We start from the raw sequence: 26,603 nt of genomic DNA, 5'->3' as shown, positions 1-26,603 counted from the left end.
GCTTAACTATTTTTTCAGGCAGGCTATTCCATATCTCAACAATTCGCTGACTAAAGAAATATTTTCGGATGTTTAAACGGCAATTTTGTTTGGCAAGTTTATAACAGTGGCCTCTTGTTCTTTTGTCCTTGTTAAATGTGACGTAATCTTCTACGTTTACTTTGTAGAGACCGTTGGTCAATTTATAAGTTTCAATTAGATCTCTGAGTTTTCTGTACATGAGGCTAGGGAGGTCTAATGCTCTGAGTCTATCTTCGTAGCTGAGGTTTGAAATTTCGGGAACAAGTTTGGTGGCTCGCCGTTGGACATTTTCAATTAGTAATTAGTAAAGCATCTGATTTATTGATGGGGGACCATACACAATTTCCATATTCCAAGTGTGATCATATTAGACCTTTAAAAAGAGTGGTTAATATGGGTTTGTGTATATAGTAGAAAGATCTTCTGACAAGTCCCAGGATTCTATTTGCTTTGTTAACAGATTAATAATAATAAATAAAAAGTCATTGACAAGTCTAAGTAAGGTTTTATTATCTTTTTTTTTTTATCACATACACAGCTTTACTACACAGACAAAGGTGGTTAAAAGTAAAAGAATAAAAACACTAACAATGTTCTAACTCGACAATGTCCCGCGCAATTCACCAACATCCATAACATAATATATTTTGTTTATATCACAACTTAATACGAGTTCACAAGATAACATGAGGAATCACTGTAACATTAGTTTTAAATTAGATTTTATATTTGTATAAATACATGGTAAAATATCAGTTGTCTTACCACCCACACCATCAAGGTTTAGCATGAAATGTTTCAAACCTCCATAATAAACCATTATAATCTGTAACTGTTATAAAAAAGTGAACCAAGTAACCAAAAATAAGTATTTGAAAAAAAAAAAAAGAAAGAAAGTTTTTAACTTCTATCTCTGAGATTTTTTTTCTAAAATATTGAAATAAAATCAAGCGTAATCTGAAAATTGTTTAACTTATTGGATGTACCTGGAATGTGTGTATTTTGTGGTTATTTTTGAGGGAATGTTGATAAAATAATTATCAAACCAATTGGAAATTGACACGGGCTTAGTTTCATTTTTCTTTTTTTTTTCTCTTTTATCCATTAATTTTTCAAATGTTCAGTTTAAAAAATTAATTATTCATCGAGCTGGAAGACCGGTGGAGTACTTCACAATGGAGTTCATGTGTCACATTTGATTAGACAGGCTAGAGAGACAATAATAAAAGAACTATCAATGTTGAAGTTTGTCTGCTATATATCAAAATGAAAGCCTTTCAGCATGGCAAGCCATAAGACATCTCAAAACTTTCTTCAGGCCATGAGTATTCAATACAAGGATAATACAAACCACTGTCTTTATAAGAAGTCCATAGCCATAAGGTCCAAGGAGCTAACGTTCATAATTCATCTCAGTTTTTATAGTGTTTAAAACGGACAATAGCAATTACTCGCATACCATTGATGAAAATATTTATTCAGATAGTGGCAATTGTGGGTCTTCCTTAAGTAGGAACTCAAAATACCTTTGTTTTGTCTTTGAAAATTAACCAGAGTTAAGAGTTTAGGAATTTTGCTTACAACTCCTCCAAGAATATCGGACAAAGGGTATTTTTTTAATATTGAAAAAAACTGCCCACGAGTTAATTATTTAAATTGTCAATTTAAATTAAGCTGTGTATGAGTTGGAGTTTAAGAAGCACCATATCTCAGAGAAATGCAAATAAATATTAACTCCAAATATCTAAATTTGTTTTTACATCTAATGGTGACTGTATATAAAAACACACCCAAAAAAAAAAAAATAGCAAAACAAAAGACTAACAAACAAATCAATAAAAACATAATCCCTTTAACATTTATATACCAGTTGGGCTTGGGTTTGGTATGAACACATGAAGTATAAAGAGTAAAAATGGTTTGATAATATTAATATTATAAATGACATTTGCTATTTTCACTAAAATGCTACATTAAAATGAATAGTTAAAATTTTTTTAAATGGCAAACCAATTATATATAAATCACCACAAGACACGTATTATCATAAATATGATGAATGAATGGACACGCAAAATAATTGTAAGAATGACACACTGTCAACGATTTTTATGAGCGACACACATGGCAATTTTGAACCCAAAAAATAAAACACTAGAATGGGAGCAATGATAAAAATGAGAAGAATTTGATGAATGACTAGACATGATACTTCACAACTCGACAGATGACGATGTCATTTAGTTTGCCATTGATTGCTACACATTTAAATTGGATGAAGTACTTGCATCTTAATTTGATTTACAGTAAAAATCGGTTAAACCGAATTGATGAGACGGTTATTATAATCTATTTGGGATCATTTATATGTTTTGGTTAAAGTACAGTGATAACAAAATCTGAAAAATGTGATTCATTAGTAAGTACTATGGTTGTCCATTATTAGTGAGTTATAAGTGGACAAATAATGCTTAGTGCCACATATTAGGGGCCTGGATAATGCATTGATGCAGTGTGACAGGAATGTTTGACATCTAACATTTGCAAATGGCTTTGCTGTGTTAACAGAAAGCAGATCTTTTCAAAGGTAACATAACAACAACCTTTTGACTTGTTTTGGGGTTAACCCTCTCCATACCACCTAGAGTAAAATCGTCATATTAGTTACGACCCAATATACATTTTTTTCTTATTCAGATTTATTTTGTACATCACAAACTTTGAAGAATGATCCTTGTTTGATTAATATTAATAAGAACATAATGCTGTTTTATTGAGAGATTTTTTGAGTTTAAAGAATCAATTTTTCTGCTGGGTAAGCCTGTCATTTTGGGAAAATACCGAAAATGATCGGTAAGGAGAGGGTTAAAAATATATTTCTGTTTTATCCATTTTCGATTTCGGCTTAACCAGTTTTTACTGTATTGTTACAAATTGTATAATGATAGATGACATAAAAAGACTTTTGATGAATGAATGACACTGACAACAAACGATTAACCCACGACTGGTACTGGTATGACACAATTTGATGAATGACAAATATCACGATTTGGATTTGGATGATTTGGGCTGATTAAACAATTTCATCTTCTAAGGACCTGATGGCTGATTTACCCACAAGCTCTCTTTCTTTTTCTCTCTCTATCTCAATCCCAAATTTTAAAATGTTCTAATTTGTCTGTATTTCTGGGGATGAAAATAGGAAGTAAATTAAGAAATACATTAAATATGACATTAAATATGTATAATAATAATGATGTAAAGATATTGTGTTTCAATATGTAAAACCATTTATCTAGTATAAAAAGGAATAAAACGACCAAATAATTTATTTTGTTTTTAGTTTTGTAGACACCGAATTTTTTTTCAGGGGTATTCATATTTTACATCCTTAGCCTTTCCATTAACTTTTAGGTATCATTTTGTATTGTAGAGACCAAAAATCCGTTGGCGAATTGATAAGAAAAACATTAATTAATTTCCAACCAAATATTGCATAGTACTAAGTAGAAACAGTTTCCACGTGTAAGATATAATTCTGTAAATAGGCTGAACTTACTAAAGCATTTCTATATGGGAATGGGAAAAAAATATAAATAAATATTGGAAGATAAAAATAAAAACATTAAAAAGTTGCATTATCTTTGATTATACATTAGATTTTCTAAACTTTAAAAGCCTTACCAGAATTAATAAAAAACAAACAAACAAAAAACCCTAATAACTTGAGATTTTATACCGAGCAACATCCCTATCCAATATAAACACACAATGCTAAATTCCAAACCTCAGTCTCCATTAACTGCAGAATCTTTTTTGGCCTCATCTCCTGCTGCGTTCCCATCAGGGGAAGACTCAACTGTTGACTCCTTCTTTTCAGGCGCCTGAGAGAAACCAATATGACATAATGACATGGCATATTATTCAGCCAATAGCCTGCTGGATTTCTAAGAGTTTGATTTTATAAATTGAATTAGTGATAATACAAAGGGGGTGGGGGGAAGTATCGTAGAATCTTTATCACAAGACAATTAAATGTACCGTCCCCTGCAAATTTTTCATTGATTCTTTGTTATTTTGAATTAATGTTTGTTATTAAGGGTTTTACGGCACTTGCAACACATTAAGGTCATATCAGCGCCAGTAAAAAGGAAGAAAATGGGATAGTAAAAAGTTCTAGAATTACAATTAAAGCACCCAAGAAAATGTAAGACAAAGGGGAATTGGTTCAAATAAGAAACAGGTGTAGATTCCAAGAGCACAATATCAAAGTACTAAGTTTGAGATCACTAAAAGTCTCATCCAGACACAAGCTCAGGTCCCCACTAAGAGGAACACACTCAAATGTTTTACAAATCGTATATAATATAAAGAAAACATAATACAATGCAAAACAGAGAGATGACTTATAAGGAAAAAAATATCATCTCCCAAAACGAACTATACATTTGACTGTTTCCCTCTCAGCTAGAGTATCCGGCCAGGGCCAGGACAAAACCAAGTAATCTCATTCCAAGACAAAGACGGGGAGAGTGAGTTGGGAGACAGATATAATGGGATAGAACACACAGTAAGTGCCTCCCTGCCCACTATGGGAGGCCAGGAATCCCACCCAGTATTTTGAATTAAGAAAATGGCTGGAAAGGTAACAATAGAAGATAAAAACCCTCAATCATTAACATCAAAACAAAGAGATCATTATACTGGCGAATGAAAGGAGGGGTGGAGGGGGGGGTGGATTTACTAATTGTACTACTTTGTTGTATTTTTTCTTTATATCTGTTATTTACCTTATATTATGTTTATATAGATCTACTGACCTTAGGCCTTGGTTCAACTGTGGGGTCAAGAACAATCTTGCCAATATTTTTCCTGTCATGGAGTTTTTGCATTGCCTCTCCGACCTGTCGGAATTTTGAAGAGTGATAATGTTAAAATTAACACATGTCAATGCAATCCAAACTTAACATACATCAGAACATGTCCATCAAAAAAAAAATTATGATTTGATCAACCAGATTTCAAGTAATGCGTAATTAGTTTACTGTTGGTTTCCACAAGATCCGCCACTAAATTTTACTTATAATTCTCTTCTTCATCCAAGCCTTTTGTCTATCTTGTGACGGGGTCTTAATAGTGATGGATTGTTTACAACAGTAATGGCCATGGCTCTGCCTTTTGTGATAATGATGATGATGATAATAATGATAAAATAAACAAGATACTCACATCTTCAAATGCCCAAACTGAGTCAATGGAGGGCCTCAGTTTATTCTTGGAATACATGTCAAGAATTTTGTTGACAATCTGTCGAACATAGCCATGGTGGCCCTGACGGAACAGTAACCGTCTCAGCTGGAATCCACCGATCACCTTGTTGTCGTCAAACAGTTTCAGGGGATTCACCTTGTCCACTTGCCACCACTGAGGATAAAAGGGGGAAGTTGAGAAATAAGAGAACGCCCTTTTGTCTAGGCTTAACACCTTCTCAGCTTAAAAGAATCGATTTATTTAAAAGGTGGCTATAGAGGGTATGGGGGCACAGTAGGTAGAGAACTCATTTCACATGCAAAGAAAAGAGGATTAATCCCAGATGAAGTTTGAGATTTTTTTTCCTTATCACCTAACAGTGATTTTGCAGTTAGGTTGGTTAGATCTGGCAGAAAGTACTTTGCAATATATTAATGTCCTATCCAAAGGGTATCGCACAACTGCAATTGACTGTTTAGTTCTATAGAAACTGACGCACACACTGGCTACATTGGCCATTTGACTTGTGATTGTTTTTAAAGGTTTTATATAGATTGCAATAAATCTAAGTCATTTCAGTGCCAGTAAAAATGAAGAAAATGTGATCGTCAAAAAATTATAGATTTACAATTAAAAATACACGAGAAAAAGTAAGACAAAGGGGAATGAAGGGTTCGAATAGAGAAGGGAGCAGATTTAGATGCCAAGATCACACCGTCAGTGTTCTTAGTTTGAAACCACTTAAAAGTCTAATCCAGACACAAGCCCATGATCCCATAAAGATGAATACACTCAAATGCTTCTACATCATTATACATTCAAAACAAAAAATATAACAGTATATAACAGAGAGATGATTTACAAGGGGAAAAAGAATATCATCGACCAAAACCATAACTATAAATTTGACTGTTACTCTCCCAGCTAAGGACTCTGGCCAGGACCAGGAGAAAACTAAGTAATCTCATTCCAAGACAAAGACAGAAAGCAAGTTGGTAAACAAATATAGGGGATAGAGGACACGGCCCAATATGGGAGTTTACAAAACCCACCCAGCCCTATCGCTCTGAAGGGCCACATAGAGTTTACACTCAAACGAAAATAATTTTGATGGCATATCATAAGTCCTTGCAATAAATAACAAACATTTGGAATTGATGCAGTCGTAAAATTTGATAGCAATGTCAAAATTAGGGACCAATTTGAAGGTGAGGGGGGAAAGAGGTCAATGCTTGCACATGTACAACTTCTGTCATAAAATATAAGTTGACAAGATTAATTATAAGAAAGAAAAGTAGTTTATCTGGGTACGGGCGGATTTACTTTGTAATTGCTATAAGATGAAGGTGAAAGGCCCTAAACCTGACTCCAAGCACAGAGTTATTATCATGAAACTAAAAAGCCCCAACCAATTGGAATTATCAATATAGTGTCTACATAAAACCCGGCCTAAGAGTTACTCATTAATGGAATGTACTTGGGAAAAGAAAGAGTACAGATGCCTATCGAGATAAAATTATCCAGACTGTTGCCTAGATTGTATTTTACTCGACCTAATCATCCTAAGAACAGAGATACAACTGATGAAAAGCAGGGTCCATTGCATTGGGCGAAGAGTGGAAGAGTTATCACTCCTTGTAAAACAATGTTCCACGGGCGAGCACATGGGAATTGCAAGGCTATTGTCTTTGGTTGGGGATTACATTCTCGATAGCCAAAAACTAAGGTAGAGTAACAGAAGAGAAAGCATATTTCGCACCCACATGGCAGGCTAAGCAAGTACCCAGCATTTGCCCAATGCGTCCCACAAGTTATCAGGTTAGTGGACGTAAGAAATTGCCTCATATTTTTTTTTTTTTTTTGTAAGGGGTGGGGGGGGGGGGGGGGGTGAGGGGGTCTAGATACCAGGTTGACAAGGACATCCTCCAAGATCCCTCCAAGCACTTCTTGCAAAATGCAGTCGGATTTGATTTTTCAAAAGGTGAGGGAAAATGCACATGAAAATACAATATAAAGGGACATAGTTTTATGATTACTGAGCAAAGTAGCCGTGGTGATGAGGTAACATGTTCTGAACCCTCGTTTAGGTAGGGTAAGCCCATGGGAAATGTTTTCATGCTTATTTTCCATAGAGGCACTACTAGCCCAGTGGTGGAACACTTGCTTCACATGCAGGGGAAAAGGCATCGATCCCAAGTGCAGATATTTTTTTTTAATTCCCACCCCATCCCCTTGTCCATCCAGCAGTGTTGCGTCTGTTAAATTTAGTGGAAAATACTGTGTGATAGTCTAGCATCACGTCTAGATGAAAGCACAGAGTTGTTATTGTTATTGTCTGCTACAGAAACCTGGATAAACTGGTTCCATGGACTACACAGCCCTGAAGGATAACTCTCTTCAATTAATTATATGTATGTACTAGTGCCTGAAAACAGAGAGTGGTAGATCAAATGTTATATGTGTAAATTGCCCAACTATTGTAAAGCATTTACAGGCATGGGAAATGAAATTGCTCATAAGGGATGGAGAGATGCGATATTTATTATTATATTTATAATCTTACTGTCAAACAAAACCGTTCAGACAAGATTTTAGTCATGCTAGAGAAAATTCATGCACAAAAATGAATATTTAAGCAACATCTCTTTTAAAGTTGTATGGAATTGGTTGTTTTCATTTGACTTGAGATTTTGTTAAGGGTTTACTCTTGTTGTTTTGGGTTTTTTTTTGTTTTTTTTGGGGGGTTTTTTTTTTTTTTTTTTTTTTTTTTTGCTTTTGAATGCTCTTTTTACTTGTGAATAAAAACATTTCATGAAGTTTGTAAATCACAAAGATGAGACATTGTTAGTGAAAATACTAGTCACTAACTGACTATAAAAATGCCTACGACTGCTGCACAGACTAATCCTAAAACACAGAGATACTAAATACAAACAAAGGTTTTGCAGAATAATCTTTTAATAATGGATATAGTCATTTTATCACTCTACTCAAAAAGACGAAAACAAATAAAGAAGGAAAGAGAGGGAAAAGGAGGAAGAAGAGAAAGGGGAGGAGGAGGAAAAGACCTAGGAGTTGACAGAGAATACAAGAACTCCGCATATTTAAGTCTGACAACTTTGTAGATTGCAGACAATTTAAGCATCAGCAACGATTTTGAGTTCGCAATAAATGAAAACGTCAAAAGAAGACAATAAATATTTGTAGGTCAAAGAAGGACAAGATATTCGGCATGTTTTGGTGATAGTGGATTTTAACATCAGGATCGTTGCATCTAGTAATTTCTGTGAATGTATAGGAGGAATCAAATGGAAAAGATAAATATATGAACAAGTGTGTATAAAAGGTGCCAGACAAAGCAAGAAAGAAAAATAGAAAAAAAAATCAGTCCACCTCGACTGAGGATCAATGCTAGCACGTCTGACCGGTAATCAGAAGGTCTGAGATTTGATCCCCAGTCGAGGTAGACTGATTTTTTGGGATGGTTTTTTTCTTCTTTTTTTTTCTTTCTTGCTTTGTCTGGCACCTTTCATACACACTTGTTCAGATCTTTATTTTACACTGGTGCCTGCTCCTTAATTTCTGAATTTGATATAATCTTAATGAAACACGCCATCTTTGCTGGTCATTAATTCATATTGATTAAGTTTGTAATTAGCAGTTTTTGGGGCTTTTTGGGTTGTTTTATTCAAAGTTGAGAAATGGCTTTTCTTGACCTTTAAATTTTTTGGGGGGAAATATTCAAAAGCTATTAAAATAAAGAATCCTTCGCTTTAATTTTTTCTTTCTTATTGTGTCGTGAAACAAAACATCTCATTTAACTTCATTGAATGAAAGTGAAAGGATTAAATAAAAAGCTGTGATGGCTGATTTTAAGTGACAAAAATTATTTTTTTTCAAAAAGAATAAAACAAAAAACTGTTTCAGTTTCTCATGAGAATTTTAATGTTCTGCATTACATTATCAAGATGACCATCATATAAAGTCGATAGCATCTATCTTGTTGTTAAATTGTTGAATATCGAATATGTTTATTATAAGGTTTGGACGAATGGGTCAATTGTTTGGATGGCTGTGTCTTTAACGATAAGCTGATTGAATCTATTATAAGAAGAGCCCCAATGGGTCTATGGGTTAAGGCTGTTTGGGTCTATTTTGATGTCGGGTCGATTGGGTCTATTATAAGTCTAGGATTTTTGGGTCATTACATGATTAGATTTAAATAATACAGGGGTTAGCTGCACTGCAGCAGCCCATAGTAAGCGATAGGGATCAGATTTCATTCTCAAGGAAAAAAGGTCTTTGATAAACAACCGAGTCTACTGAATTTTAACATAAATAGCGATCTTTAGTTTTCCATTTTAATTTGTAAATTATTCCTTTATGCTCCCGAAAATTGTTAATTGGAAGTAATTTACAATGATGACATAGAATGGATGGTTAGAGAAAATAAACAAATAAACTACAAAGCTAAGTAAAAGGCTACAATGTCACATTTACGAGTGAGACTACTTAACAAAGGCTATCAACAGTGTTTTTGAAATGAATATTTGGGACCTTTCTAAAGGAATCAGACATTGGAAACTACCTATCATACATCTATAAGGAGGATAGGCCATCTGGGTCTATGAGTTTTGACTGTTTGGGTCTATTTCATGTTGGGTCAATTGGGTCTGTTACACGGTTAGGTTAACTGGATCTACAGCACTACAGCACACAATATCAATACAATATCAAACAAATTAAATTATCTCCTGAATTTCTGTTGCATGACCAAACGATGATGTCTCTAGCATATTCAGTAAATTCAGTTTTTCTGTTTTACAATTTGGAAGAAAATCACAAAATTTATTTTTGATCTCGAAAGGATCTATGCTTTAGTTTTTGTTTTTTTTTTTTCATTCTACTCTTAGGCAATGTTTTTTTATACTTAGGTTTTGAACATAAAGCTTTCTAAAGGAAATGCTGGGGTAATTCTTTAGTGAAATACAATTATTTGACAAAATTTGACCAAGCAGACTTTGAAAGCGGAATGATTAAACTCTATGGTTCTTCAATACATCAAACCATGCTGTTTCTATGCTAATTTCTATATCTATAAACACATACACATGTACTCACCACCATATTCTCACGAACAGCAAGCTTTTTAGAAGCGGTGGTCAATAGAAAATGTTACTGAAATGGGATGATACCTATTATATCAAGATCATATGATGTACCTATTATATCAATATAACTAAGTCAAAAATACTCAATTCATTTTAAGAATTTCAGACAAACTTACTTATCCAAAACCAGCGACCAGCTGAGATCTAGCTCTTCAGTCTTGTGCCATGACAAATAAAAAAATGGGAATTGAAAGATAAAATTATCACATAAAATTTTTAACTCAACTTATCATGATTGGAACAGGGGCAGATACAAATACAGTTGGAATGCTGATGAGAACTTCTGTAGTCATTTAGCTGACAACCATATAACCAAAATCCCCAACAGAAATTGATTTAACACACACAAAAAAAAAATAAAAAAAATCAATCAATTAATTAAAAAGACAAAATAAAAAAGGAAAACAAATCTTGAACTTTTATATAATGTAATATCAACCGAATGTGTGCAAAGCGTTTTACAAGGGGTCGCAATCGAAAGCAACACTTAACATTTAGGTTGAAACACATGACCCCTATTTCAATATTCTTTTTTTTTTCAGAGACAATGCTATTACCAGCAAGATACTCTTTGACATTTGAATTTGTTGAAAGAATATTAGTCAGTCTTTTTCAGGGGCTCAGCTTTGTGCTACCCACAGCAGGACTCAAACCAGGAGCTTCAGTACCACAATACCGCAAAGCCTTACAAGTACAAGCTGATAAAGCAAACCTCAAATAAATAAATAAATAAATAAATAAACCCTCAGAACATCTTTTGCAGCATCCTCATTCATTGCAACTGTACATGTACCGCTCCTATTATGACTATAACTTCAATTGTAATCATAAATAAAACCAATAAGAAGTATACTATCTTATCATCATTAAACAATTATTTTCAGAGTAAGACAACAGTTGAAGTTAAACACAAAAATAATCAACATACCGCCCGATTTTATCAATGATTACTTTCAATAGGAGAAAAGGAGGGGCGGGGGAAGGAGGAGGGGGATAGGATAGGAATACACCAGATGGGTTTGTGAAGCATGGCTTGTGACAATGGGGTACAATAGATACTGGTGCAAATCACTTGACAATATTATGATAGATATAATTGGCTCCAAACAATATTCACACATACCACATTACAACAATCAAATGGGGAAATTTTATACCAAGTTGTTGTTTTATAAAAATGTGACCCATGCTGGTTTTATGTCTGGGTGAATCAAATGCCGAGAATCGAATTTATTTATGGTCAACACGAAAAGTTTTTGAAGATTTAGAAATAGCATTCAAAAATTTCCTCAATAAAACAGTGATTGGACTCAATTCATCACAATTCAGAGACTTCATATAATCCATCATCTTAATTTCAGAATATGTTGGGTTAAATCGGATTCCAAAAATTAAATTTAAAGTAAAAACGGTTAGAACTACAAAATTTGAGACTTTGTTTTGGAAAACATTATTCATTGTGTTTAATGGAGTGTATAAATAAAATAGAATTTTATATTTTAGATTTCAAAAGTCAATTTTCAGTAGCCATTTCACCCCAATATTATACTGGATTGAGGCTATAGCCTATGAGTAACATAATATTCTAATTTTGGGCATTGTCATCATCCTGCCATAATACCAGATTGATGGCTCAAAACATGCTATAAAATATTTTGTACTTTTAAACCTTGTGTAGTTTGTCAGTTCTAAAATTCTCCCATCAGACATACAACAAAATTAGACCATAAACTTTGGCAGAGTGTACCTACCACATCATCCATGAAAAAAAAATGTCACAAAATGTCTTTATCAGATACAAAGTAATAAACCAATCCATTGGAAGTGTAATCGTTTTGGTGTTGTTGTTTTGTTTTTTTTTGGGTTTTTTTTCGTTTTTTTTAATAGGTGGTTGGACTTCTCTATATACTTTATAATTTGAGAATAAATTGTGACTAAAATAATGTTCACAGCCTTTTTTTTTCATAGAAAAAAATAATCAAATATTGCAGAATATTAGCTAGTTCTATTCAATTGCCCATTGCCAAATTAAAATTGGAATCATAGTATTATCGATATCCAATCTGACATTATAAATGGTAATAAGTCTTCTGCATTTTCAACGTTTAAGTCAAATCTATCAAACAAAATTGTTTTGGCTAGCTAATCATTAATTTAAACACTCCCTCCCCAAGTTTTCTTCAAGTAATATCTGCACCGCGCTTTTGAGCATACCTTACGAGTAAGTTATTTCTAGTACTACCATTACTATGACATCGTAAGCCTTGAATTACTTATCAAATATCATACAATTTTTAATATTCATGAAACAAAAGTCAAGAAAACATTTTTTACCAAATTTCCATTTCGGCCAAATTTAAAAATCAACTTCCAAATGGATTGGTTTACAGAGATTTTGTACATTTGAAAATACAAATTGGTGGATAGTCCCAAGTACTGCTTGAACAACATGGAAGACAAATGAGGAGAGAGCACTCTAAACACTTACAGATTTGGCAAAGCTGAAAAAGCTTTTGGTCTCTCCAGTGACAATGTTGGATGAACCTAAGGAGACGGAATTGTGGACACATAAAACAAGATATTGTATGACAGACCATCATATTTGTATGAGTTTACTTATGAATTAACTTAGGTTTTAGGAGTTAATAATAATTCTTGCTACACTTTTAGCTCGAATTAATATTAGGGGAAGTAAAGATGGTATGCAACATGCATAGCAGTTAAGTAGATTTAGACTTCAGCACAAAAAAATCTTAGGTAGAGACTACTGGTGCATCTGTCTATTGCTTACTGGAGCTACACCGTATTCATGTTTATCTTCATTTTCTCGATTATTATCAGTTTCAAGCAGAATATTCCTTATTTTGGTGCATTTTTTTTGCTCAAATATGTTTCTCCGTATACTACTACTTGTGGAACTTTAGCAAAGGGGTTTAATTCTAATGATTTGGTAGTGTAACAAATACAGTAAGGGTGAATTTTACAAACTGGTACTCATTATAAGTTAACAATGTAGTGGAGGACAATATAGTAAGGTTTTTCACAAATTTTAAATTAAGTCTTATTGACAGTCTTCAGTGTGAATCCTTACTTTATATAGAGGGCAGTATGACAAAGCTGAATGGTCTTTACTTCATATCGAGAATGTACAAAGTTTAACTTTCTGCTGCGCTTTGTGGCTTTGAGCAAGTCACATACAGTGTGTCTTCAATACATATCAACTTTACTTTCTTTAGGGGGCTATGCAGCACGGCAGGGTGGTCTTTGCTTCATACAAAGAATGCACCAAGTTCAACTCCTTGTTGCGCTGTGTCAACTTTACTTTCTTTAGGTGCTATGCAGCAAGGCACTATGGTCTTTGCTTCATACACAGAATGCACCAAGTTCAACTCCTTGTTGCGCTGTGTCAACTTTACTTTCTTTAGGTGCTATGCAGCAAGGCACTATGGTCTTTGCTTCATACAAAGTATGCACTAAGTTCAACTCCTTGTTGCGCTGTATCAACTTTACTTTCTTTAGGGGGCTATGCAGCAAGGCACTACAAAGAATGCACCAAGTTCAACTCCTTGTTGCGTTGTATCAACTTTACTTTATTTAGGGGGCTATGCAGCAAGGCACTACAAAGAATGCACCAAGTTCAACTCCTTGTTGCGCTGTATCAACTTTACTTTATTTAGGGGGCTATGCAGCAAGGCACTACAAAGAATGCACCAAGTTCAACTCCTGTGCGCTGTATCACTTTACTTTATTTAGGGGGCTATGCAGCAAGGCACTACAAAGAATGCACCAAGTTCAACTCCTTGTTGCGCTGTATCAACTTTACTTTATTTAGGGGGCTATGCAGCAAGGCACTATGGTCTTTGCTTCATACAAAGAATGCACCAAGTTCAACTAGTTGCTGCGCTGTGTGGCATTGAACGTCACCTCACAATAGCTCATTTTGCATCACTACACTGCAGCTAACACCTAGGTTATTCTAGTTTCCCCTTGGAAGAGACCATGAGGTAAATTTTCCCTTAAAGATGTATATTTTTCTTTTAATCCTTAATCCGGTAGAGGTAGGTTTATTTATAAATATCCACACTTACCATAGAGCAGGTATTTCCCCATAGGTTTGAGCAAGGCAATTCCCTTGTTCGTATCATCACCACACAGACAGTCCAGGACCACATCCACGCCATCTGATGACTCTCTGAAAAGGGAAGGCGATATAAGGTAGTCATGTCAAATTACTTTCATGTCCAAAAAGCTACAACAGTCTTTCAATGTCGTAAATCAAAGAATTCTGCCTATTTGTGACCAACATTCTCACTTCAATATCTGATGATTTATCATTGTGCTTCTTGGAATTCTGGACATGTTCCAAATTGCTGCATGAGCTTGTGAGTTTGTGGTGGGGATAAAGTTTGGATTCCTATGCACAAAAGTGCAAAAAATATTTTGATCCTGATTTCAAAACCATTTATTCATCTTAACAACGTCACTACCGCATTATCTCATTCGTCTGTAGTGTTTCATTCATCCTGTTTTGTTGATAAAGGGGAAACCCGAAACATCCATTTTATCTGTTTTCGTATATCACATTGAAGCTTGCATTCAATTCCACATTGTTATTTGTTAATTGAAATGGTCAATTGCTTCCATATGACACGCTAGAATGAATGTTTGAAACATACTGGTATGAGAAGCATAAATGATAAATGTGCTTTATAAATTTGTTTAATCCTTTATCCTATAAGCGGTAGGACTTTCATTAGAAAATTAAGGCTCTGAGCAACGAAATCAAGTTTCAAAACTTCATAATTTTTCTTTTCTTTTTATTTCTTTAAAACAATAAGTGATTTTATAGCTCTCGCAGACAGACAGATAGATAGATAGATAGATAGATAGATAGATAGATAGATAGATAGATAGATAGATAGATAGATAGATAGATAGATAGATAGATAGATAGATAGATAGATAGATAGATATTGAATCGTGTTGGATACAAATATGGAACGAATAGTGCTCGACATGTAGCAATGGAGCGAATTATAGATAGATAGATAGATAGATAGATAGATAGATAGATAAAGATATAGATAGATAGATGATAGATAGATAGATAGGAGATGAGATGAGGGATAGATAGATAGATTGAATCGTGTTGGATACAAATATGACGAATAGTGCTCGACATGTAGCAATGAGCGAATTAAGATAATAGATAGATAGATAATGATAGATAGATAGAAATAGATAGATATGAGGATGGATGGATGATGATGATAATAGATAGATAGATAGATAGATAGATTAGATAGATAATTTGATAGAAAGATGATAATATATATATATATATATATATATATATATATATATATATATATATATATATATATATAATATATATAAGTAAGAGAGAGAGAGAGAGAGAGAGGGAGAGAGAGGGAGAGAGAGAGGGAGAGAGAGAGAGAGAGAAGAGAGAGAGAGAGAGAAGAGAGAGAGAGAGAGAGAGAGAGAGAGAGACAGACAGACAGACAGACAGACAGACAGTCAGGCAGACAGACAGACAGTGATAGAATTATGGAAGGGTACGTTGCCACCCTGATAAAACCTATCTCTACCCTTGCAATTTGATATCACCCACTTCACAGAGATAAAAAGTAACCTTCAGCCTTATCAATCAGATAAAACAGTTCCTGTAATTTAGTAATAGGATGTGCATTGATATTATCTGTGCGGTTATGTGGCACTCTCTTTCGGGCTAATAGTGTGTAAAATCCTTCATCACTATGTATGGAGTCAACACTTGTTGCGGATATGATAATATGTGAATTTTATGGCTTACTATATTACGTGACATCAGCAACGAGATGTGTCCAATGTCTTATTCTAGTATCATGCCAAAGCAAACCCGATTTGAAAATCAAAATCTAAATTTAAACAATTTAAAAAACAAAATTTTAATTTTTGTAAATATATGACCTACCATTTCAAAACAGTATTATTTTGGATTGAATCAGATGCTGAAAAATAAAATAAAAAATTAAATTGATCATTATAATAAAAAGAAAAATGATTCCCCCCAATAACGCTTTGGCTGAAGACTATTAATTCTATTTTCAGCATTTAAATCACCTTGACATAATACCGTTTTGAGATGCTGGGTCACATATAAAGCTAATGATGAACTCACTTCCTGATGGACTGGGTGTAATCAACTCCATGATCAAATAGATAGGTCACATGACCCTTCTCCTTGATCGCTTCATGCTTGTGGCTGGAGGCCGTGCCGAATATGGTAATGTCGGGTATGGTGGAAGCCAGCTGGATGATGGCTTGACCCTGCGGATTACATTTTAAAAAAAATGCCAGTCTAGAAAATTGTAGTTCTATAGTTCTGTGGTTAAAGAGAGCCATTAGGCCGATGGACCTGGTGGTTATCTTAATTTCTATAGCGGTACAAGGACAATAGCAATTGTTTGACACCCTTTGGATAGGATGCTAGTCTATCACAAAGTGTTTTCCACTAGATATAAGACCCAGCTATCCAATCAATGCTCTACTCACAAAGCTATTGTGACCCCTCAGTCAAGGAATGCTTCAAGAGTTTTATTGACTGACATGAGTTCTGCATATTTCATTAAATAAGATTTCAGATATTTTGAGTTAATAAACAAATAAATAAATAAATAAAATGCCCTTTATTCATCCCCAAGGGGACATTTGTCTTTAGGGTCTAGGTCTATTCCAAGGGAAGACTGGAATAACCTAGGCGCCAGCCACAGTGCAGCGCTGCAAAGTGAACTAGGGCAAGGTGACTTGCTCAAGGCCACACAACGAGGTGGGTAGTCGAACTCTGTACCTTTTGGGTATGAAGCAAAGACCGTACCACTGAGCCAGGCTCTTATCCTCAGCCTTACTGACCTCAAGATGATCTGGTTCCACTGCAGGGGGTCCCAATAGTTGTCATATACAACTAAACAACAAACGGATCGATCGTTGTATGACCCAACTGATTTGGAGATTATTTCTGACACCTTCAAGTGACTACAGAACTGTCTTTTAGATCTGATAGACTAGCATTTGATTTAAAAGGTAGCAAGGAAATTGTTACTGTTTAGCTATACAGAATCGGGGATACAATCCAGATCCATGAGTTTTAAGACGATGAAGAGAGTACTATACTGCAGTTTTCAATCATATTTCTTCCAGTGTAAAAATGTAAAACAGTGCTACTTGAAGTTAAGATTGATTATGAAGAAAAATAGCAGTACCAAGACGGATGGAAAGGCTGTTAATGTTTTACAATTATCAAAGGTATTGAACAGTGACAAACATTGAATAGTCAATGTGGAAAGAAAGTAAAGCCAATGAGTTTGTGAGAAAAATTCCAACATTAAATTAGGCGCTTTGTGTTATATTATTTTATATATTTTGACAGCGAAATCCATTCCAATTTCCATTCATGAATATCAAAAATATGAAAACTTGTGAATGAAACAGTGTCCGACAAAGCAGAAAGAAAAATACCCCCAAAAAAATTATAATCCTAAATAATTGGCCTGCCTTGACTGGAGATCAAACGTCAGATCTCCTGATTATCAGTTGGGAGCGCTACCATGGTACCATCGTTTAAAGACATGCTATTGGTCAAGGAAAGCTGATTTTTTGAGGTGACTTTTCTTGTATTTTTATTTCTGTTTTGTATGGCACCGATTCATATGCACTTTTTCATATTTTTTCTTACACCAGTGCCTGCTTTCTAATTTGTTTCTTTGATAAATGAATACAGTAGGGCCTCAAAATTGGAAACCTCTCCAATCATGAACAAAATTTTTTCTCTATATGTTACCCCTCTAATTGGAAAAAGGTTCCCTTCTAATTAGAACATTCTGAGCCTGAATTTCATTTTGACTTCTTTATTGCAACATTCCGTATTTCAATGCATCAAAATATTACATGGACAAAGATAAAATGGCGCAAAAACACACAATAATTGAATGATTTCACTACATAGACGAATAGTATGTGTACTTAACACCTGTGTACAACAGGTGAATCATAAAGCTGTTTGCGTTAATGTCAACTACAATGCCTTTTTTCTCCTGAGATGTGAATTTTGTCTTATGCATTTACAATCAATTTCAAAGGGGGTTGGTCAATGCATTGAACCAAGTCTGATCTTGCATCCTCATCTCTTTTGAAAGATCTCCTCCTTAACCAGTCTATTTCAGGGCTATCCATCTAAAGATGTTTTAGTACTCCCTAGGTTTGAGTGACAACTAAATATTCAACTGCCTGGCAGATTGGAAAACCCAGCTAATCGGGACGATTTTGGTGGTTACGGACATTTTCCGATTAGAGAGGTCCCATTGTATCAAGATTTTCTAATCTCTCTTATCAGAAATGAGATGTCTACTTTTACAATGTGATTTATCTACAAGAATCTCAGATAAAAGTAGATGTAAGGAAACATATTACAATTGATATAACATAGTAGTAGTCCTTCATAGCCAAAAAGCCCATGGAGCAGGAGTTTATATCATGTTAAATAAATGCTAAATAACAATTGCCACCTGCTAGAGGGTACACTACTCTATCACAAAATGATTTTTACAAGATCTAACAGGCACAGCTGCCCTACTGTTATTGAGTGGATAGGACAGGCTATAAAAATCTCGTCTTCACATGTGATCAATACTAATCCCTCAAGCACTCAACCAACTGAGTTATTATCAGGACCCCATGTATATAATTTATTTGTCCTTTAATACCATTAAACCCATAAAACCAGATTTTACCTGGTTTCTGTACATTCATTAGAATGACAATAAGAATGTCCATTAGACCAGAAGATGACATTTATACATTTTAAAGAGCATTCGGCAGGTTTATTAGCCTCATCAGCCTGCTTGATGAACGGGGGTGGGGGGGGGGGGGGGTCAGAAAAACAAATCTAATGCACCACACATTGAGCTATCATGTCAAATAGTTTCATTTATCTGTTCCATACCATAGGCGAGACTATTTGCTTTTATCTTCTGTTATCTGAAGCCTTTAGGTTTTGGTATTAATGCCTTTATCTTTTCCTATCTAACAAATGTGCTGACAGAGAGAGACATCTTTTTTATCTTTGCTTGAAACCGTGACCTCTTATGAATGTGACGCACTGCTTCAAACGAGGTAGATTTAAAATAGAAATAATAAAAAATAGGACATTTCAATTTTTGCCACCTTAAGAAACTATGAAATGAAATTCCCTTTTTTCATCCCATAGAGGAAATTTGTCTCTAGGGCCTATTCCAAGGGAAGACTGGAATAACCCAGGTGTCAGCCGCACTGCAGGGCCACAAATTGAGCTATGTTAGGACGAGGTGACTTTGTCAAGACCACACAGCGCAGCGGCAGGTGATCAAACTCAGTACCTTTCGGGGACAAAGCAAAGACTGTACTGCTGAGCCATGTTGCCATAAAGCCAACTGCCCTTAATAAAATAAATAAACTTTACCCAAGCTTCACAATTTTGACAATAAATTCAATTTTTACTATCTAAGTGCCCTTAATAAAATAAATAAACTTTACCCAAGCTTCACAATTTTGACAATAAATTCAATTTTTACTATCTAAGTGTCCTCGACATAATACCATTTTGAGGTGATGGGTCACATACTCTTTTAAAGAAAAACACAATAGCTATACGATACTCACCATTCCCCCACCCACGGAATGCACCAGAAGTGATTGACCCTGTCTCAGGCCAGCAAGGTCGAAGAGGAGGATATATGCCGTAATGAAATGCATGAGTAGAGCAGCACCATCGTGGAAGCTTACATCATCACCGATCTTGTACACAGTTTGTGCTGACACAATCACCAGCTCTGACCAAGCTCCATAGTCAGTGAGGGCTATTACTCGATCTCCTACCTAGGTGTTTAAAATAAAAATAATTGAATGATCATTCCTTGAGAGGAAGGTTACGTCTGTTTTTTTTTCAATAGGTAAATGTCTTATAAGTCATATGATATAATATAACCAAATCTTCACTCTCTAGATAACATTAAAGACACTTGAAAGGTTGAACATTCATTCACTACTACTAGAGCATTTTTGTATAGCACAATATCCACTCAAAGTGCTCAATGTGCTTTACAAAGAAGCTAATGATAATGTTAAAGCTTCAACTTCAAAGTTTAGTGAGACAATGTTTTTTTCTTAACTAAAACTGTTTAACTCTCTCCTTACCAGCGATTTTCACGATTTCCCCCAAAACTTCACACCCAACTAACACAAAAATATTTTTTTTATCACTCAAAAACAATAGCAGGAAGTTCTTCCGATGCATAATTTCTTCAGCAAAACATGGTCTCCTACACACCGTTCATTTTCTTTAAATGTTATGATGTACAAAAGAAATTTGAATAAGAAAAATGTTTGTTGTATCGTAACGAATGTGACAATTTTCCTATAGTTGGTAAGGAGAGGGTTAAGACATTGAAAACCTATCCTTAACACTCTCTGTGATTACTATGATGACAATGACAAGCATAATCAGTACACTTACATTGATACCAATGACATTCTCTCCCACTGCCTCAACAACTCCTGCACATTCGAATCCCATGGTGACGGGGGTCTTGGGAGGGTGATCGATGACCCCTTGTCGTACCATTAGATCCGGAAAATTCATCCCACTGTCAAAATCACATGAAATAAGTACCCATGAAGGGAGTAGGATAAGAGTAATATTTAACATTTGAAATAATAAGAAATGATGATGATGATAATAACAGTAGCAAGAAAAACAACAATAGTAATAATAATAATAATAATAATAATAATAATAATAATAATAATAATAATAATAATAATAATAATAATAATAATAATAATAATGATAATAATAATAATGATAATAATAATAATAATAATAATAATAATAATAATAATAATATAATAATAATAATAATAATAATAATAATAATAATAATAATAATAATAATAATAATAATAATAATAATAATAATAATGATGACGATGATGATCATCATCATGATGATGATGATGACGATGATAATGATAATACTAATTAGAAGAAGAAGAAGAAGAAGAAGAAGAAGAAGAAGAAGAAGAAGAAGAAGAAGAAGAAGAAGAAGAAGAAGAAGAAGAAGAAGAAGAAGAAGAAGAAGAAGAAGAAGAAGAAGAAGAAGAAGAAGAAGAAGAAGAAAGAAGAAGAAGAAGAAGAAGAAGAAGAAGAAGAAGAAGAAGAAGAAGAAGAAGAAGAAGAAGAAGAAGAAGAAGAAGAAGAAGAAGAAGAAGAAGAAGAAGAAGAAAGAAGAAGAAGAAGAAGAAGAAGAAGAAGAAGAAGAAGAAGAAGAAAGAAGAAGAAGAAGAAGAAGAAGAAGAAGAAGAAGAAGAAGAAGAAGAAGAAGAAGAAGAAGAAGAAGAAGAAGAAGAAAGAAGAAGAAGAAGAAGAAGAAGAAGAAGAAGAAGAAGAAGAAGAAGAAGAAAGAAGAAGAAGAAGAAGAAGAAGAAGAAGAAAAGAAGAAGAGAAGAAGAAGAAGAAGAAGAAGAAGAAGAAGAAGAAGAAGAAGAAGAGAAGAAGAAGAAGAAGAAGAAGAAGAAGAAGAAGAAGAAGAAGAAGAAGAAGAGAAGAAGAAGAAGAAGAAGAAGAAGAAGAAGAAGAAGAAGAAGAAAGAAGAAGAAGAAGAAAAGAAGAAGAAGAAGAAGAAGAAGAAGAAGAAGAAGAAGAAGAAGAAGAAGAAGAAGAAGAAGAAGAAGAAGAAGAAGAAGAAGAAGAAGAAGAAGAAGAAGAAAAGAAGAAGAAGAAGAAGAAGAAGAAGAAGAAGAAGAAGAAGAAGAAGAAAGAAGAAGAAGAAGAAGAAGAAGAAGAGAAGAAGAAGAAGAAGAAGAAGAAGAAGAAGAAGAAGAAGAAGAAGAAGAAGAAGAAGAAGAAGAAAGAAGAAGAAGAAGAAGAAGAAGAAGAAGAAGAAGAAGAAGAAGAAGAAAGAAGAAGAAGAAGAAGAAGAAGAAGAAGAAGAAGAAGAAGAAGAAGAAGAAGAAGAAGAAGAAGAAGAAGAAGAAGAAGAAGAAGAAGAAGAAGAAGAAGAAGAAGAAGAAGAAGAAGAAGAAGAAGAAGAAGAAGAAGAAGAAAGAAGAAGAAGAAGAAGAAGAAGAAGAAGAAGAAGAAGAAGAAGAAGAAGAAAGAAGAAGAAGAAGAAGAAGAAGAAGAAGAAGAAGAAGAAGAAGAAGAAGAAGAAGAAGAAGAAGAAGAAGAAGAAGAAGAAAGAAGAAGAAGAGAGAAGAAGAAGAAGAAGAAGAAAAGAAGAAGAAGAAGAAGAAGAAGAAGAAGAAGAAGAAGAAGAAGAAGAAGAAGAAGAAGAAGAAGAAGAAGAAGAAGAAGAAGAAGAAGAAGAAGAAGAAGAAGAAGAAGAAGAAGAAGAAGAAGAAGAAGAAGAAGAAGAAGACTACAGAAAGATGTAAATGATAGTAAACAAAACTTATAAGGTGATAATTTTACAAATGCAGATTGTGATTAAAACTATAGTACATACATGAAAACTGATCATCTATTCTTTTTTCAAATATTTTTGTTAAAGCTCTTCCAAAATGTCATAAGTTATTTGAATTGAGAAATAATAGTTTAAAATTATGCAGGCAGTGTTATTTGAATATTGTTGATGAAGCACATCAAAAAGGAAAAAGGAGAATCATTATATATTCAGGAGGACCCTGATAGTTCATTTGGTAGAAAACTCACTTCACAAGCACGGACGAGAATTGATTCTAGTGCAGTTGAGATTCTTTTCTGATCTTCCTATTCACCCAACAGTGATTGGGTGGCATAAAGTACTGCGATAACCTTCTGTCCTATCCAAAGGGTAGCAAGCACTTCACTGTTATTTTCCATATCACTATTTTAAAAAACCATAATAAATTCAGCTCCATGGGCCTTATGACTTTGAAGGAGTGATTCGTTTAACAATATTTTCTTGATGGCCTGCATGTGCATCTCTAAACGCCTCAATGTTCCTCAAAAGCTTGATATAATTAGGTAAGTTTTTCAAGAATTCTCTATCATTTTAACCATGACAAATTAAATCATGATCGATTGACTCAGATTTCTGACTCAATGCATTTAATAAAAATAATAATAATAATAATAATAATAATAATAATAATAATAATAATAATAATAATAATAATAATAATAATAATAATAATAATAATAATAATAATACTTTATTGCATCCCAAAAAGGAAATTTTTGTACAGACGTGTTATAGTTTACACAATAAGAGAAAAATATAAAGATACCAAAAAAAAATATAATATAATATAAATTAATCTGGCCTGCACATAATTGATAACCTCAACTTACCAAGCCCGTATCCTAATTGCAACCTCTCCATCCTTAGGTGTAGGCTCTGGTTTGCTCTGGACCTTCATCATCTTGATGCCACCAAATCCCGTCAGAACAACACTTTTCACTTCCTTTACTGGAGCGGCTGGTGTACCCTCCGGGGCATCAGGTGCAGACGCACCTTCTTGTTTGGCATCTGCATCTTGTGTGGGAGCAGGCGTTTCTGTTGTCTCTGGCATTATGATGGCTTTTAAAATACTTGAGGATGGACTAGGGTGGATACAGGATTAGGACAGTCGGGTTGCTGAAAGTAATTTAATTCACAATTTATTCATAAGTTTTTAAAATTATGTTAATGGTGCCAGATATAGGGATTTTTCTAAATGCATCTTGCAAAGGGCCTTCTTAAACACGGATCTGGATTGAAATACAACAAAGTTGGTGTTTTAAAATTATTTTCTTTTTCTTCTTGACATCTAAAGCCTAAAGCCATGTATCATACTGGCTGCTGTGGACATACGCTGCGTTTTGTTGAATACGCTAACTAATCATATGGTTCATAAATCAAGGTTTATTTTTCTATTGGACGTTGCTATCATTATACAAAGGTTGCCCTCTCAATTAGCCTAATTGGTAATTACTCCGATGATCCTTATCATATACAGGTATCATTGACTTTAGTATTGTGGTGCATCCTAAAACTTCGTATAAAATTTCAATTAATAAAAAAAAAATTAGAAGACCTTTCTTCAACTTTGGATGGATTGATTGATGAAAAACGGGCCCTTCAAAATATCATAAAGAAAATAATCTGACGCAGACGTGAGTAGTGAAAATAGGTTCCGTTGCTTTTACTTTTTTTTAGGGGCCGTCCCCTTTTTAAGGCGCACCTCACAAGTTTAGGAGCTGGCTACCTAAATCACAACCAAGGGTGCATTCATAGATTGTTCCTCCGTGCATTTTAATTTTAATTTTACCATCTGAGAGTTAAATTTAAATAATTTCCAGCAGTCTCTCACTCTGGTTCTAGGATCACATTTCGTTTATTATTCACCCACAAGTCTTCCGTGTATTCTAATTACCCTCTGACAATTAAATAATTTCCAGCAGCCTTTCACTCCAGTTCTTGGATCACATTTCATTTATTATCCACCCACCAGTTCTCGTATTAAAAAAAAAAAAAGCAGACTTCTCTTCCCAATCTACCTGTCGTGCAGAACAGAAGAGAAATAAAAGATAAACCACAATCCTTATCACACCTCAATGCATTTAATGTCCTAATTGGAGCGATAATACTTGTACCATATGGTAAAAATAAAATAAGCTCACCAGTTGCGATCTGATCAAGATGGTCAATTTATGATTCTGTGAACGCAGCTGATCGATAGATTCGGTTCGTGCAAGTTAGCAGACGGCAAGTTTTGTTTACAGTAACGACACTTTCGATTGGTCCATTTTCAGGTGCTTAATATTGTTTTCACTCATATTTTTTTCTCATAAATTTTACAATTATCAACGTCTTTCAATACATTGTATGCAATTATAAAAAGTTAACAATGATTTCAAATAATGATTGGGTATTAACTTTCCATGGATTAGGAACACAAGATAAACAGGTACTATATTCAAAATCAAGCATAGAAAATAAATTAATGAGGCGGTCCCCAGCCCTTTATTATTCTCGGGTTGAAGGTGAGCTCGTATTAGTTACTGATATTTTTAGGAATAAAGCAATGTACGGATTAAATTATGCAATTATGATCACATTTAATCATTCTTGATGATATCCAAAAGACAATTATAAAGATTTAAGTAATTCAATGAAGTGAAAATTATTCGAAGGCCTTTTCAATTTCCCACCGGACAAATTGATTGTAAATGTCCTTGAACTTAGCACTTGATTCTACCCAGATTATCGGGTAAAATACTATAACAAGACGATATTGATACACAGACAACGGACCGATCGATAGTAAGTATTTATAATAATATAATAAGCGGTTTATTCATTTTTATTTATCAGTCAATAATAATAATAATAATAATAATAATAATAATAATAATAATAATATGCAACGGCTAATTAAATAGTGTCACACGATGTGTACATATATACAGGTCTGGAATCGGAACCCACTTATATGGGCCTAATTTAACATTGTTTTAATGGACCATGAGGAAGTAGATTATCAGACCTGCAAATAAGTGCACGTCGGTGTCACAACATGGTCACTGTATTATCGCGACTGTTCAATTTAATTAAAGGCGCTCAAATGGTGCTCTAAACCTAACAATAATATAATATCAAACCATGTTTTCCGTTTTTGTTGTTGTTTTTTTATTGTTGTTTTTTTTAATGGGGGGGGGGGGGGGGGAGGTTGTTCTTTTCTTGTTTTGTTGTTGCTTTTTTTTTAAAAACTTTTTTTTCCTTATGAATATTTCTTAGACTCGCTCGAACCGACGCGAACTTATTTGCACATCTAATAACCCAATTCCTTATGGACTTATTGTTGTAATGGAAATCTCAAAATATGACGCTAAATCGTGTCCATAACAACAATGTTAAACTAGGCCCATAAGCGGGTTCGGATGTCAGACCTGCATATGGGTACACGTTGGCGCGAACCATCAATAGAGCAGTAAAGTTAGGTGCCCCAAACGTAAACAAAGGTCGAGAAGCACGTGGCAAACCACATGTTCCTGTCTTGACAGCTCACGTTCCAATGTAAATAATAGAAAAAAATAACCTTTAAAATTTGGCTGTTAGGTGGCAAAAGAAACACATATTCATAAATACTCGATCATGCATC

General features: G+C 34.1%; 1 protein-coding gene across 6 annotated transcripts; it reads right to left on the bottom strand.

Annotated features, from left to right (window-relative positions):
* Positions 1–506: 506 nt before the first annotated feature.
* Positions 507–25,263, bottom strand: LOC144976651 (synaptic vesicle membrane protein VAT-1 homolog-like). Of its 6 annotated transcripts, none has more exons than XM_078920955.1 (12): positions 25,123–25,263; positions 23,812–24,097; positions 20,995–21,124; positions 20,142–20,357; positions 16,627–16,775; positions 14,534–14,637; positions 12,934–12,989; positions 10,396–10,419; positions 5,254–5,448; positions 4,845–4,928; positions 3,812–3,908; positions 507–3,210 (listed from the first exon to the last, which is right to left on the bottom strand). In XM_078920955.1, exons 2-11 carry the CDS (start codon positions 24,030–24,032, stop codon positions 3,813–3,815), a joined length of 1,275 nt encoding a protein of 424 aa, XP_078777081.1. In that variant the 5' UTR covers positions 24,033–24,097; positions 25,123–25,263; the 3' UTR covers positions 507–3,210; position 3,812. The 6 variants fall into 6 exon arrangements, with proteins under 6 accessions (XP_078777081.1, XP_078777082.1, XP_078777083.1 ...); XM_078920956.1 differs by lacking the exon at positions 25,123–25,263 and adding an exon at positions 25,000–25,120; XM_078920957.1 differs by lacking the exon at positions 25,123–25,263 and adding an exon at positions 24,876–24,939.
* Positions 25,264–26,603: the final 1,340 nt, after the last annotated feature.

The sequence above is a fragment of the Berghia stephanieae genome, chromosome 7 (assembly GCF_034508935.2).
Source record: "Berghia stephanieae isolate SIO BIC M18660-M18661 chromosome 7, UCSD_Bste_1.3, whole genome shotgun sequence".
In the NCBI taxonomy this organism is placed as follows: domain Eukaryota; kingdom Metazoa; phylum Mollusca; class Gastropoda; order Nudibranchia; family Aeolidiidae; genus Berghia; species Berghia stephanieae.
Note: the sequence above shows the minus strand (reverse complement) of the source record. Positions and strands in the feature narration are given on the sequence as shown.

Coding starts and splice junctions, on each gene's coding strand:
- LOC144976651 (XM_078920955.1), bottom strand. CDS start 24,032: ATGCCAGAGACAACAGAAACGCCTGCTCCCACACAAGATGCAGATGCC. Junction 21,125..23,811: donor GCAATTAGGATACGGGCTTG/GTAAGTTGAGGT, acceptor TGATTTTGACAG/TGGGATGAATTTTCCGGATC. Junction 20,358..20,994: donor AGAATGTCATTGGTATCAAT/GTAAGTGTACTG, acceptor TTAAACACCTAG/GTAGGAGATCGAGTAATAGC.